The 13,498-nt window shown below is 37.5% G+C and overlaps 1 protein-coding gene across 1 annotated transcript in view; it reads right to left on the bottom strand.

Annotated features, from left to right (window-relative positions):
- Positions 1-13,498, bottom strand: part of F5 (coagulation factor V) — a 33,286-nt gene extending 19,788 nt beyond the window's left edge. The window contains exons 1-10 of the mRNA XM_053457488.1: positions 13,261-13,498; positions 8,434-8,510; positions 6,281-6,403; positions 5,163-5,375; positions 4,619-4,777; positions 4,173-4,394; positions 3,335-3,497; positions 1,103-1,241; positions 764-866; positions 174-385 (exon numbers count right to left, since the gene is read on the bottom strand). Coding sequence (XP_053313463.1) covers positions 174-385; positions 764-866; positions 1,103-1,241; positions 3,335-3,497; positions 4,173-4,394; positions 4,619-4,777; positions 5,163-5,375; positions 6,281-6,403; positions 8,434-8,510; positions 13,261-13,409 — 1,560 coding nt within the window. The 5' untranslated portion in view covers positions 13,410-13,498. The remainder of the gene's footprint in view (positions 1-173; positions 386-763; positions 867-1,102; positions 1,242-3,334; positions 3,498-4,172; positions 4,395-4,618; positions 4,778-5,162; positions 5,376-6,280; positions 6,404-8,433; positions 8,511-13,260) is intronic.

The following is a 13,498-nucleotide window of genomic DNA, read 5'->3' as shown; positions in this document are numbered from 1 at the left end:
GCCTTACAACTGTGTTGTTTTATGTGAATAAACCTTCAGAGGGATGAATAAGCTTATAGACCGGCTAAGGTATATTTGGATAAGCCAACTCAAGAGTATAATATATGTGGAACAACACACTTAATGTAATTATGTTTTGATTTTAATTTTAGTTTACTAAGCTTGAGTGTTACCTGGACACCTCTTGTATTCAATGACATTGATTTGCAAATCAGAAGCGGCCCAATCAGTCCAGATGCAATATCCTTACTGATATTAACAGCACTATGATACATTCTTGTCAGACATTGAGGGTCATCTTTTGTGGGTTCATCCACATCGAGAATAGTCCAGTAATAGGTCCTTATGTCTCCTGGCATGACAGCTTGATCTTGTACCTCATTACCTAAAAACAAAAAACATTTAGACAAAACTTTACCTACATTCTGTATTATGTTTAAGAAATTCACCTTAGAAATGTATCATTATATAGTTTACACTGATCAATCATGGAAAACAACACATTTTTACTTGATTAACAAATTCTGTATTTGAAAGATTGGGGGACACAACAGTACTGTAGTACTGTACTTAGGTACAAATGTCTTAAGTTGAGAAAAGTGGGTGAAACAGACTTTAGATTTCCTTCACATTCCATATGAATTGCATCTTTTAATTTTATTGAAATGAGTGTCCACATCCTTGTGCTTGAACTAAGCCTGTGAGATCAATATAATTAGAATTCTATTCATAGTCAAAGAGCTAATACATTTAATGGTCGAACCTTTTAAGTCAGGAGGGTAAGTTGCACCTTCGTAGTCCTTTTGCAGTGATACTCCATGGGGATAAATACTGTAGGGCTGACTTGCCATGTTCTTAAATACAACCTAACAAATACAATTTTGGTTATTATTCCAGTACCAACTCTTCGTGTGAAATAATTTAAGTCATGGAAAACCTAATACCATTTACAGTACTATAGCTGCAAATGTTTGAATAGCAGCTTGTTAAAGTTGTCAAGGAAGGGTTATTATACAACTCACAACTCAAACTAAGTCTGATGGTTTGTTCGTCAAAACAACTCAACAAATTTATCATGTTTGGAAAAAAAATGAATACGTACTGTAATCGTATCCTTGACCTGTGCTCTAATAACGGGACCAAGCAGGCCTGCTTCATTGGCAGCTGGTGCACGCTTTGTGAAGGTTTTATCAGTATATTCTCTATAGATAACTTTTTTATACTTTTGTGGGCAGTGTGTCCTGTGGAAATGTAAGCATAACAAGGAAAAATTAAATGAACCCTTTGGAATAACCAGCATTTATGTATAAATGATGTTAAAATATGATATGATCTTCATCTAAGTTACAATAATGGACAAACACAATCTGTTTTAACTAATAACACACAAATTATTGTATTGTTCTGGTCTTTATTGAATACATCATTCAAACATTGTATGTATGTGAGTCAGGAGTTAGTAAACCTGGTATTATCAGGAAGCATCTGTTGATGTGAACCATGCCTCCCAAAAAGAAGACTTGTTTAAAAATGGCTACTTTCCCTAGAAGTGGGCGTTCAGCCAAGATGGCTCCAATGGCACAATTCTGAACGCTCAATGAGGTAAAAAGGTTAATATCTCTGTTCATGAGTCTATTACCGTATTTGCTCGATTATAAGACGACCCTGATTATAAGACGACCCCCCAAAATCTGAATATTAACTTAGGAAAAAAAAGAAAAAGCCTGAATATAAGACGACCCTAAAGGAAAAAAGTTTTACCAGTAAATGTTAATTCATGTAAACTATTTTTTTTAATAAAAGCTATGATTGAGAAAAATATTTTTTTTTGTTTTTATTTCTTGTATTTTCCAACCTGTCCCCCAGTTACGCACATCTGCCCCCAGGCTTGCCACACCAATATGGCACTGTGGCCCATGATATGCCTTTTAACCCTCTATATGCCACTGTGCCCCATGGTATGCCTTTTGACCCCCTATGTGCCACTCTGCCTCCAGAAATGCCTTATACCCCTATATCCCATTCTGGCATTTAGGGGGTTAAAGTGCATATTATGGGGCAGAGTGGCATATAGGGAGGTATAAGGCATTCCAGGAGGCAGAGTGGCATTAAGGGAGTTAAAAGGCATTATATAGAGCACTCTGCCTCCAGAAATGCCTTATACCCCTATATGCCACTCTGGCATTTAGGGGGTTAAAAGGCATATTATGGGGCAGAGTGGCATATAGGGAGGTATAAGGCATTTCAGGAGGCAGAGTGCACTATTAAATGCCCCCTTAACGCCACTCTGCCTCCTGAAATGCCTTATACCTCCCTATATGCCACTCTGCCCCATAATATGCCTTTTAACCCCCTAAGTGCCAGAGTGGCATATAGGGGTGTAAGGCATTCCAGAAATGCCCTACACACACACACACACACACACACACACACACACACACACACACTTACTTACTTACTTACTTACCGGTGCTTCCAATTTCCTGCTGTATTGCCGGGGCAGCGGGTTGACGTCTCATTCCGCGGCAGCCGGAAGGAGGTGGAGTTGACAGCGGGGGTTTGTATGCGTCCATCGCAAATACCTTCCCCGGCTGTCAGAGATCAGGAACTCTGGTCTCTGACAGTCGGGGAAGGTATTTGCGACGGACGCATACAAACCCCCGCTGCCAACTTCACCTCCGGAAGCACCGGTAAGTGTGTGTGTGGGGGGGCGACGACAGGAGGATCCAGGTCCCCTGCAGCGGTGCGGGGGATCTGGATCTTAGTCTCCTAATCAGACCTCTATTTGAGGTCTGATTAGAAGACGACCCCGATTATAAGACGAGGGGTATTTTTCAGAGCATTTGCTCTGAAAAAAACCTCGTCTTATAATCGAGCAAATACGGTATACCCCAAATAATAAGCAGGCATGGAGTCCATGGCAGGACACCATGGAGGCTCTCTCTCCAATTTAACATTGCTGTTTGCTTGAGGTTTGCTTCCAGGAAAATGTTTTGTAGACTGATTAAACTAAGTTTGAGTTGTTCAGGAAGAACATGCAGCAGTAAGTATGACGTAACAAGTGGTAACTTACCAAGTTCATTCTCAACAGCAAACCTGGTGTTCCATTTAAGTGAACTCAAGTTACTCTTATGTTCAAAAAACTTTAAAAGTACTACAGTGTTTTAAATAGCTGCACTGTTGTTTCACTTATTGATGTTTGGTAATTAAGGAAAAAAACTTTATTAGGGTGAGAAGCGCAGACAGTATTTTGTTTTTTTGTTTGGTAATTAATTCAGCTTTTCAATAAAAGAACAGCTTTTCATATTTATGTGTTAACATAATCAGTTCTTACTTATCTGTTCCCTGCTTTCCCGGTGCATAGTCCCACATTACTTCTTCTGCAGCAATGAAATGTTCCCAGACTTTAATAAATCTTTTATGGAAGATGGATAATCTACGGACAGTGGTAACCTTTTCACCACACGTGTCCACGTCAATATAACCATGCATGCCAGCTAGAAATGAAAAAAATGTTGGAGTAATACAAATAACAGTAATCAGGAAGAAGTTATGATTTTAGACACATGCACACAATGCCCATTATATTATGGTAGGTCTTACCTCAACCAAGTGTTTTTAGGTAAGCTGGACATTTCAGTTAACCATCTTCACTGTTTCACTGGATATATTTGGATCCACAACTATTTACAAACTCATACTGATACATTTGTGAGTGTTTGAGCCCCCCAAAATTCTGGAAGTTGATATTGTCCTAATCTATGTGCGCATGATGTAGGTACCGCTATACCTGGTTCCCACAGGAAAGAATTGGGACCATTATTCTGCCAAGACCCTACCTGTCCAAATGACCATGGATATATTAATCTACTCACTTTAAATGATAGTAACATAAGTCTTCAAATGAAATACAGAATTAACACTAGTGTTTTTATTTGATCTTAAAGTAAAACTAGTGTACCATATACAAACAAATACAGTGGAGTTACTAAGAAATTATGTACTCTGGGTAACATTACCCTCAGGGTGTCTCTTCTGCAACCTGGGCATGAAGTCCCCTTGTCCACTACTAGTCACCCTCATGCACATGTTTTAACAGTGAGTATTCATTAAACAAGACCTGAAAAATAAAAGTAATTCCAACTTTGCTGCTGATGTTCAAAACGGATTACCTTGAAGATGTTTATTAAGAAGGGATGTTATTAACCATCTACCACTTTGGTTCACTGTCATATTTGCTGTTGTGGATGAGGTGCCTACAAGACTGATGACTGATACTTTGTGATGGTATTGTTCGATACTTTGCCCAAAGAAATGCACAGAGAATAATTCTGGTTTAGAGCTTATTCCTATTATATGCAAGCGTACTGTGTCACCCTCACAGGCTTTGAGATCTGAAAAATGAAATATAAATAGATTTATCACTTTAAGCATATAGTACAAGGTCCAGCTTTGAAAACAAACAGGCCCTGGGGCAAGCCCGCCAGACCAATCATCCTGCCTGGTTTTTCTGGACTGTCATCCCCTGGACCCGCTGCCCTAGGCATTGTAAGCCTAGGCCAGAATATGCCCCTGCTTGTCAAAGCCCTTAGAAATTAGTTTACCAATAATTTCCTACCTGGCATAGTTCCATTAGTGTAGCCATTTACTGTATACATTAAAGTTTCATGATCTTTTGATGTTGGTTTTTGGGAACTTTTATTCTCATCAAATACTGCGAACATCAGGACATATTCTTTGTTGAACAACTTTTCTGTGCCATCAATGTTTAAGCTTTCTGAAAAACAAGAACATATTACAAAACATATACAAACTAGTGCATATGGTGGGATTTAGATGGGCTGAGCGGTTCCCATCTGCCATCAAATCTATTTTTCAATGCAATCTGGCAACTAAGGTACTGGGAATTTAGATGGGCAAATTACGTTCTAATGCACTTGTCACACACTTTGGATTCTAGGGAAGAGACATATAACACACATTAACATGGTTTTCAAGTCACATTACCAATGTGTGTGTTAGCATTGGGGGTCACTAGATGTACATCCAAACACAATCTAATTTAACAATCTAGCCACTCTTTTGGGTAAATCTTTTCCGTGTAAATCTTTAAATCCATATGACTACATATGAAAACAATATTATACATAAACATCGGTTACCATTTTTACATATAAGCAATGCACCAACAAGTCCAGAATTTAGATCTTCCGTCATGTTTTCATGAGAATAATAAATATTGGTAAGGCAGTTTGGATCATCCTCCTTGGGTCCCACTTCTTGAGTAATATCCCAGTTGTAGGTGTATGTTTGGCCTGGCAGAACAGAGTCATCCAACTTTTCTGAACTATATGTTTTGTCTGCATAGTTTGAACCTAAACAAAAATGATAAGCACAATTAGTTTTCTAAGACAAGGAACTGGCAGCAACACCCTTTCAGCTCACACTTGACCCATTTTACATCCGTCTATGCCTGTCCAACTGGAGACAAATCTTAAAAATGACCTATGAATGCAAAAGCCAAAACATTACCCACTCCGTCTGTACCCACAGCCTGTCCTCTCCCCTCTCCTTGTGTTGACGTTTCTTTTTTTACCCTTTTTCCCATCCACTCCACTTAACATATACTTAGGTTGTTCTCCCAATTTCCCATTTTATCTGCCATTGGATGTTGACCTTATCTATGGTGGTCTTCTAGATGGAGCCTGATCTATGCCCCTCCTGGCACAGACCGCCAATGACACCTCTTCCTTACCCTGTCTGTGCCTTAGTTGGCTGAGCACCGAGATATAATGTCATAATCCTTGTACAGCAGTCGCACACTGATTGTAGAGCAAGGGAACTGTAACTTGTGGCTCAGTGTCTTTGAAGGCCAGGTACAGACGGGAAGAGCTTTATGGTAAACATTTCAAGAAAGGCCCTGTAGCCGCCAGTGGTTTTTATATGTCTTGTCGTAGGCACCAGTGCCAGGGTATACAAACTTTACTTGTTCCTGGTGAATACAGAGGCCCTTCAGATATCCTCAACTAGTTTAATGATAATCAGATAATGAAGTCTAATCCCGTCAATGTCAGTTTAATTAAGTAGCTTTTTGCAAGCTTTTTGTTCCAACGTGTCTAAAGTCTGTAGGGTTCCTAATTACTTGCAAGTTGTGCTCATTGCACATCTCTATAAGAAATAAGTTGAGTTTTAAAATAAACTAATCAAGGGACATTCACATTTTATCATTTGATTGGATGTTATACAACAAATATTCAACTTCATTTGATTCATTTTTTACCTTCTGATTTCTTTCCATATGCAATGCCTTGCGGGTGAATGGTAAGGGGCTTGTTAGCCATATTTTTGAAATGAACTCTCAATGTATCCCCAACTTCTGCACGTAATGTTGGACCCATTATACCTTAAAAAGAAATAGTCAATATGTTTTTTTCTTAAAGCACAATTGTTACCTTAACCAAATTCTACATTTCTTACATGATATGTAAACTCCATTTATCTTAGCAAATTATGTATACTAAAAAGCAAGAACCTCAGGAAAGTAAATGGACTCGACTATGATCTATGCTTCAACTAAATATGTCCCAAACAATTAGCCTGACCACCAACCAAAAAGCACAAGTTATATGTCATTTTAGTTAACAACTAAATCACGCTTAAAACTTCAACTGTATAAGTTCCCCTTTAATTTTACATATTTCGTTTTACTTTTTAGTAAAATTTCAAAGCCATAAAGCTTCTGGTTTTTACTGCGCTTTTTCTATTTCACCAAGTAAAACAAGCTAAATTAATGATGTTTGTGGTAACTATTTGTGGTCCAGCTTGAGTCACACAAGCTTTCAGGATGATTTTATTATTTTGCAGAATTTCCTTAAAACATCTGGGACTGAGCCAAATTTGCTGGGATATTCTTTTAACATATACATAACTTATAACTTTGGGTAAATATTTCAGTTCCAAAGGTCGCTATATTTTAAGACTGTGGCTTCATAAACCCTTTTAAGAAAAATAGCATTCTTTTTAGACTTTTACAGACTACGCTTCCTTACCACTGTGCTCACTGAATACCAGTACTGTGTTTTAAATGAATTATTTTCTAGTTTAATTCTTGGAATTAAAAACTGTAATTAAACTGTTTGTGCCTAATAGCTTGAGAGGACAAAGCTATAAACAGAATAAAAGATGGCAGCAGGGGGCAGACAAAGTAGATTTGGGATTTTTCAGCAGCAGGAACTGCAATTAAAAGAGGATTATGTGTTGGCTTAAAACATTGAGCCTTTGTAACAAAAGCCAGGTTTACATTCCACATTATACTTGGTTCTTTGAGCTTTTTTTTTTTTTAATTACCATTCTTATTTTTGCTCTACGTAAAAGCTGCCATCTTCTCGCCATATCACATGTTTTCAGTTGCCACTATCAAAGGGTTTACTGTAGTGTTATAGTCATGTGTATGTATGCAGTGTGTATGTGTGATCGCATAGTGTCAGTGTGTGTGTATGTATTTTGACAATGTGTGTGTACTGTAGTGTTAGTCAGTGCGAGTATGTCAGTTGTGCTATAGTCAATGTGTGTGTGTATATATATAATGCCAAAGTCAGTGTGTGGACTGTAGTGTAAAAAGTCAATGTGTGTATACTGTGAGACAGTGTGTATGCGTATGTATAGTACCAAAGAGAGTGTGTGTATAAGAGTGTGGTGTTAGCATGTATGAATGCATGGTGTTGTGTGTGTTAGTATATGTCAGCATATAGTGTTAGCATGCGTGTTCATGAGTGTATAGTGTTAGGTGTGTGTGTTATAACATGTCTATCTTTTACTGTATGATGCTAGAGTGTCTAAGCATATGTTAGAACTTATATAGAAATTTCTATATTTATCAATTAATTATTAACTTATTATCATCTTATTAAATGGTTTAATGTTTTCACTAATTGGCTCCTACATTTTTTTGTCTGGCTCATAGATCCAAACCAAATTTGTCAACCCCTGCTTTAAACTCTATCACACAATGGTGGGTTATATGTAGTTATAGACTATAACAAAGCCTCTGAAAATTCAAGATTGTATTGTAATAAGAAGCATTTTTTTGGTGTCTGTTCTGTCTCTCCTTATTACTTATCTCCAAAATAGTCAGGAAAAGCCAACCACCACTAAGCCTGTGTGTACTTAATGTGTTTCGGAATGTCCCATAAATGGTTAATCTGGATGATTGTATATGTATTTTTAGTAAATGGAACTAAAGCCTCCCTAGTTTACAAAATGTGCTTTGTTTCCATCATCTTACGGGGTAAATGCTGCTGTACTTAGTTACTAACCACCCATTTGTGAGTACATATATTTCTTATATAAATATGGATATAAGTTCATATTACTAAGGCTGCATCGTGATGTATAACACATGTTTATGCCCAAAATGTCTGTACGGGTTCTTACCTAACAACTCTGAAGCTGGTTTTGCCTTTTGAAAGTCTGCTTCATATTCTCTGTATATTAGCTTCTTGAAAACATAACTGGAGTTAAACAAAAACAATATAATGCAAATATTTTAGTGAATACATGTACTTAGAAGCAACTTCCTGTCAGTCTGTATTTGATTTGAAAATTATCAGATAAAACAAGATTTATAGTTTTATGTTTTTGTTTCCACTAAGGGAAAATTACCGAATTGCCCAAATATAGATAGTTTACCTGTCAAAATTAATAAATAATAATAATAAATAAGCCAATGTATGGTTGCCATGGATATTTCTACCCAAGAGGGAGCATGCTATACAATAATGGTCTCCCATATATTTTGGAAGAAAGATAACCCATAAGGGTTGCTATATACAGTGAATTCTCTGAAAATTACACAGAAACATAGAATTTAACGACAAAAAAAAAAAAAAAAACATACGCCGCCATTAGCTTTTCCATATTTTTCAGCAGGATGTTTTCAAGAGAGAGCAAAATATCCTCCACTCCTTTCCCCTCTCCCACCTCAATACCTCCTTACCTCATTGCCCACCTTTGTTGGCTCAGGAGAGGGGTTTTCTGGTGAGAGGCAAATGTTAGTTACCCATTAATAGGAAAAAATATATGAGGCCACCACAACCCCAGTCTATAACTACAATTCTCGTGAAGTTCAGGCAGCAAAATGGCTGCTGAATATTATTGTAGACGCGGTCAACACATGTCAACAAAAACTAAACTTTGACAACACAGTTGTACTCACTTTCCTATAATGCTTAACATGCCATACTGGCTGAGAGTTATGGGAGCTGAAGTAGCTGCAATACATGTTTGAAATAAAACTACCTGGTGTCTGCAGCCTGCAAATTGTGTCGGGAGCTGTGTCTCTGAAAAAGCAGCTACCAGAGTGAAGGGAAGGAGACCAGCTAGAGGCAGAGGGGTGTATAGAATTAAATGAAAGCTTTTTCGGTGACTAAAAGGTATTTTTTGTGCCACTATGTCTAGTTAATGTGCCTCTTTGAATTGCCTCCTTACTTAGAATAAGGTACAACGAGTCATCTATAGTGGTTGTACACATTTCTACAACTCTGTTTGAAATGGTCTTTGCAATGCATATCCTTTTTAGAAATACATGCATTATTATTCTTTTTTACTTTTTCAATAGGTTACAAGTGAGAAAGAAAAGCAGGCATACACGTACTATGACACTTGGCCCTGAAACATAACATAAAGCAAAACCGACAACCCAGGCGTGTTCTACAGAGAGACTGCTTGTTAGTGCAGCACTTTCGACAGTAATTCAGGTTTAAAGTTTAGGCAATTTGAGTTCAAGGAGCAGTCGTCGTAGAGTGACAACAGGGTTAGGGTGTGTGATGGAGTTTAATGTAGTGCAGTCCAAACAAGGGAAAACATTTTGTTTATTGTACAGTGCTAAGGGGTGGGCAAGTGAGTTTTCCCCACAACCTGTGAAAGTAAGAGATATTCTTCCAGGATGGGTCAACACTTTTACTTGAGTAAACCCCAAGGTCAATGCACACACACATACACTGCACTGAAATGTAACCTAGGTGCCATTGCACAAGCAATTTCACCACTGATCACCAAGTTTCACAAGTTCCCAAACCACTCATATTTTGAAATTATTACTGTCTCAGAAAACAGAAGAATGGTTTTGTCATGGTGACCGATTCTATATCGATAGTTGTCTTATTAGCAGTTTTTTGTTTGTTCATAAATTGCTTCAAAATGATAGCTGTTATTTTATTTGTAATTATTGTCCAATACAAAAAGTATAATCATAAACCTGGGTTACCACAGTGACCTGTGTCCACATTCATATATTTAGACCCCCATCCCACAATATTCTAAATAACTTCTCCACTGTATATCAGATTGATGTATTAAAACACCCTTTGCACCTGTTTAGGTTTCCACTCCCTTTTATTATTAGTATTATTATTATAATTATTTCACTTTTATTTTTTATATTTTCTCATTAAGCTTGACAATTTTTTTTCTTTTGTCAAATTAGAATTGCTGTTATTATTTTTGTAGATGGGGTGACGGGACCTTAGAGGGTTAAATACTTTGGCAAGCCACCCTGCTGTTCTGTCAGTGACAACAAAAGAGGGGGAATTAAGAATAATTATTTCAGAGGACTTAAAGCTAAAAAGGCAGTGCAATAAGGTGTTGGAAAAAGCTAGCAGGGTGCTGGGATGGATAGCTCGAGGCATTAGTAGCAAGAAGAGGGAGGTGGTTCCACCACTTTATATATTGTTTTACAGACCTTGCCTAGAGTATTGTGTACAGGTCTGGAGACCCCATGTCTAGAAGGATATTGATATAGAAAGAGTTCAGGCAGGGGAGGACTACTAAAATATTAAATGGTTTGTAGGATAAAAATTCTATGGAAGGGCTGAAACATCTCAATATGTATAGCTTTGAGGAAAGAAGAGAAGAGATGTGATAGAAACATTTAAATACTCAAAGTGATTTAACAAAGTACAGAAGTTTATTTCTGGGGAGACATGTCAGACAAGGCAAGTGAGGCAATGTAAACATTCATGGCATAGACATAAAGCTGTCCTGGATAAAAGACAAGACCAAGGACTGATCAAGGTTTGAGTCTCTATGTCAGGAGAAATGGGCAGAACAGATTGGTTAAATGGTTCTTTTCTGCCATCTGATTTTCTTTTTTTAAATGCTTATGTTCCACAGTTTTGTTATGGCTGCTCACATAATCAATGCAGACTGGAAGGTCAAGAAGATCTTTTTGTTTGTTTTTGTTGTTCCCAGAAAATAATTCAGAAAACTGTTTGACACTAAGAGAATTCCTTCAACCAATAATACTTTAGGTAAAGTATAATTATGAAAATAAATCCATGATAGACCAGAGTCCATGATAGGCTTGATGAAGTTATACATGCCTCTGGGGCACCAGGTGGAATGTCCAAAACAAAGGCCTTTTGAGGCATAATGACAAGGCCATGGGAGAAATGTCCAGCAAATACTGGTGATCTATATACCTTTTGCTACTGTTAAAGTAAGGTTTCCTTAATATATATCTCAAGCATTTTTATTAAAAAACAAAGCACATTCTTATTATACTACCAATCCCTTCTTGAAGCCTGCCATAGACCTCACAATAAGACTAGGTAAGGTGATGGGGATCATGGGTATTTATAAGAAGTGGGGTAGAAAACATCCATAGATACTAACAATGATTACTCTTGTTTAATGGGAGGTTTGCACTCTAGAATTTAAAAGGTTAATAATGACACACGTACACTGCTAAAACATAGCCTGCTCTCCCTCTCTCAGGATGCAGCTGCTCCAGACACTTAGGGTCACGTTATCCTATGTGACTCAGGGGCCAGCCATAGATCTCTGTGTTAGCCAGCCATGTGGATGAGGCTTCTAGACCAGCCCCAGAAACTCTGGGTGTGTTAGAGTGTATGTGTAAGTTAGCGAGTAAGTTTTGAGTGCGTGTTAGTATGTTAAAGTGAGTGTTATGGTGAGTGTGCGTTGGGGTGAATGTAAGTACTGCTAGGAGGCAAGGTGCCAGGTGCCACCTGGCTTCACATGGCCAGAAGATACCAGGTCTCCCCTGACCACTCCTAGTTTGGCTAAAAGACATGAATCAGAGCAGCAAACGGTTTGGGTCACCGATTCCTGTAAACACTTACTTATAATTACAATTATGGTTTCATATGAGAAGAAAGCAAACCTTGCCAATGCAGATAGTACCATTTTAAGATATACTGTGAGATTTTCGAGGTTGACCCTGATTTATTTCAAAATATAAATTCTTTAATAATCTGTAATGAAAATGCAATGGAGTAATTCACCATCTGAGTTTGGGATATACTGATAAACATTTTGGCTGCACACAAGTTTTTCAATCTGCATTGTAAATGTACAATGATATTGTACAAAACTTTAGCCAATAATTCTGTATTACTATGTTGAGTGAAAAGTGACAAAAATGTTCCCCTGTGCAGAGCCACATGCAAAGTCACAGCATATGTCATCTTTTCGTTGTTTCATGTTTAAGAAGTCAAGATAGACACGGCTTCAAGGAAAACGTCCATGTACTTTCATGCTTTCATTCTATGCTGTCTAAAACACCAGGTTTAAGCAAATGAGGAAAACCATTTAAATATGGCCAAGGTATCAAAAAGTGACTTTTGTGTGCCTTAGTATTAGACATGTCAACATTGACATTTTGCTTGTTTCACAGAACTTTCGCAAGTTAATTTTTACCTGATGGCTTATTGTAATTGCTGGAATTTTAGCAGAACAGCAGGAATTGCTATTTTTCACATTTTGCCTATTCTTTCATACCAAGGCACAAAGACGAGAGCAACTTAAATACAGGAAAACAATCTGTGAAACTATATTTTCCATTTTCGTATGCTCACTTTTTTATGTTTTTAATAATAAAAACTATTTCCACTTACCAAATAACCATTTTAATTAAAAATCATGCACATCTAAAGATGATAGTACATATATATTTTTTTTTTGAGCAATGCGTAAAGGAATGGAGATTTGATAGCACTGGCAGTAAGAGATTAGCACCGTTGTTTGTCAATTTCTATTTTCATTGTACCTTTATAGCTACTGCAGCCCAACACAAAAGAAAGTTAAGGAGTAAAACTTAAGCATTATTCTCTATTTTCCACCATCCATACGTTTACAACAGTAAATATTCTAATCAAGTCACAGCTACCAGGAATCTCTCAATACTGTAGCATTTCTAACTTGTCTTTTAACATAAGAGACACTAAATATAAAATATTACTGTACCTCTGGCCTTCCTGGTTTTGGTAATTCCAATCAACAGCAACAGCAGCCACATAATACTCCCTGAGTACCCCAGCAGCTTGGGGGAGGCACTGTACAAGGAAGCCCCCCACCAGCAAGAAGAAGACAGAGGACCTTTTCCCTGGATGCATGGCAGACACTCACTGCCTAGGCAGAAGCCAGCCAGCTTCAATTGTAAACACCAGGAAAAACCTGATCAATAAAGCTGACCTCTTGTTCC

The sequence above is a fragment of the Spea bombifrons genome, chromosome 2 (assembly GCF_027358695.1).
Source record: "Spea bombifrons isolate aSpeBom1 chromosome 2, aSpeBom1.2.pri, whole genome shotgun sequence".
NCBI lineage: Eukaryota > Metazoa > Chordata > Amphibia > Anura > Pelobatidae > Spea > Spea bombifrons.
Note: the sequence above shows the minus strand (reverse complement) of the source record. Positions and strands in the feature narration are given on the sequence as shown.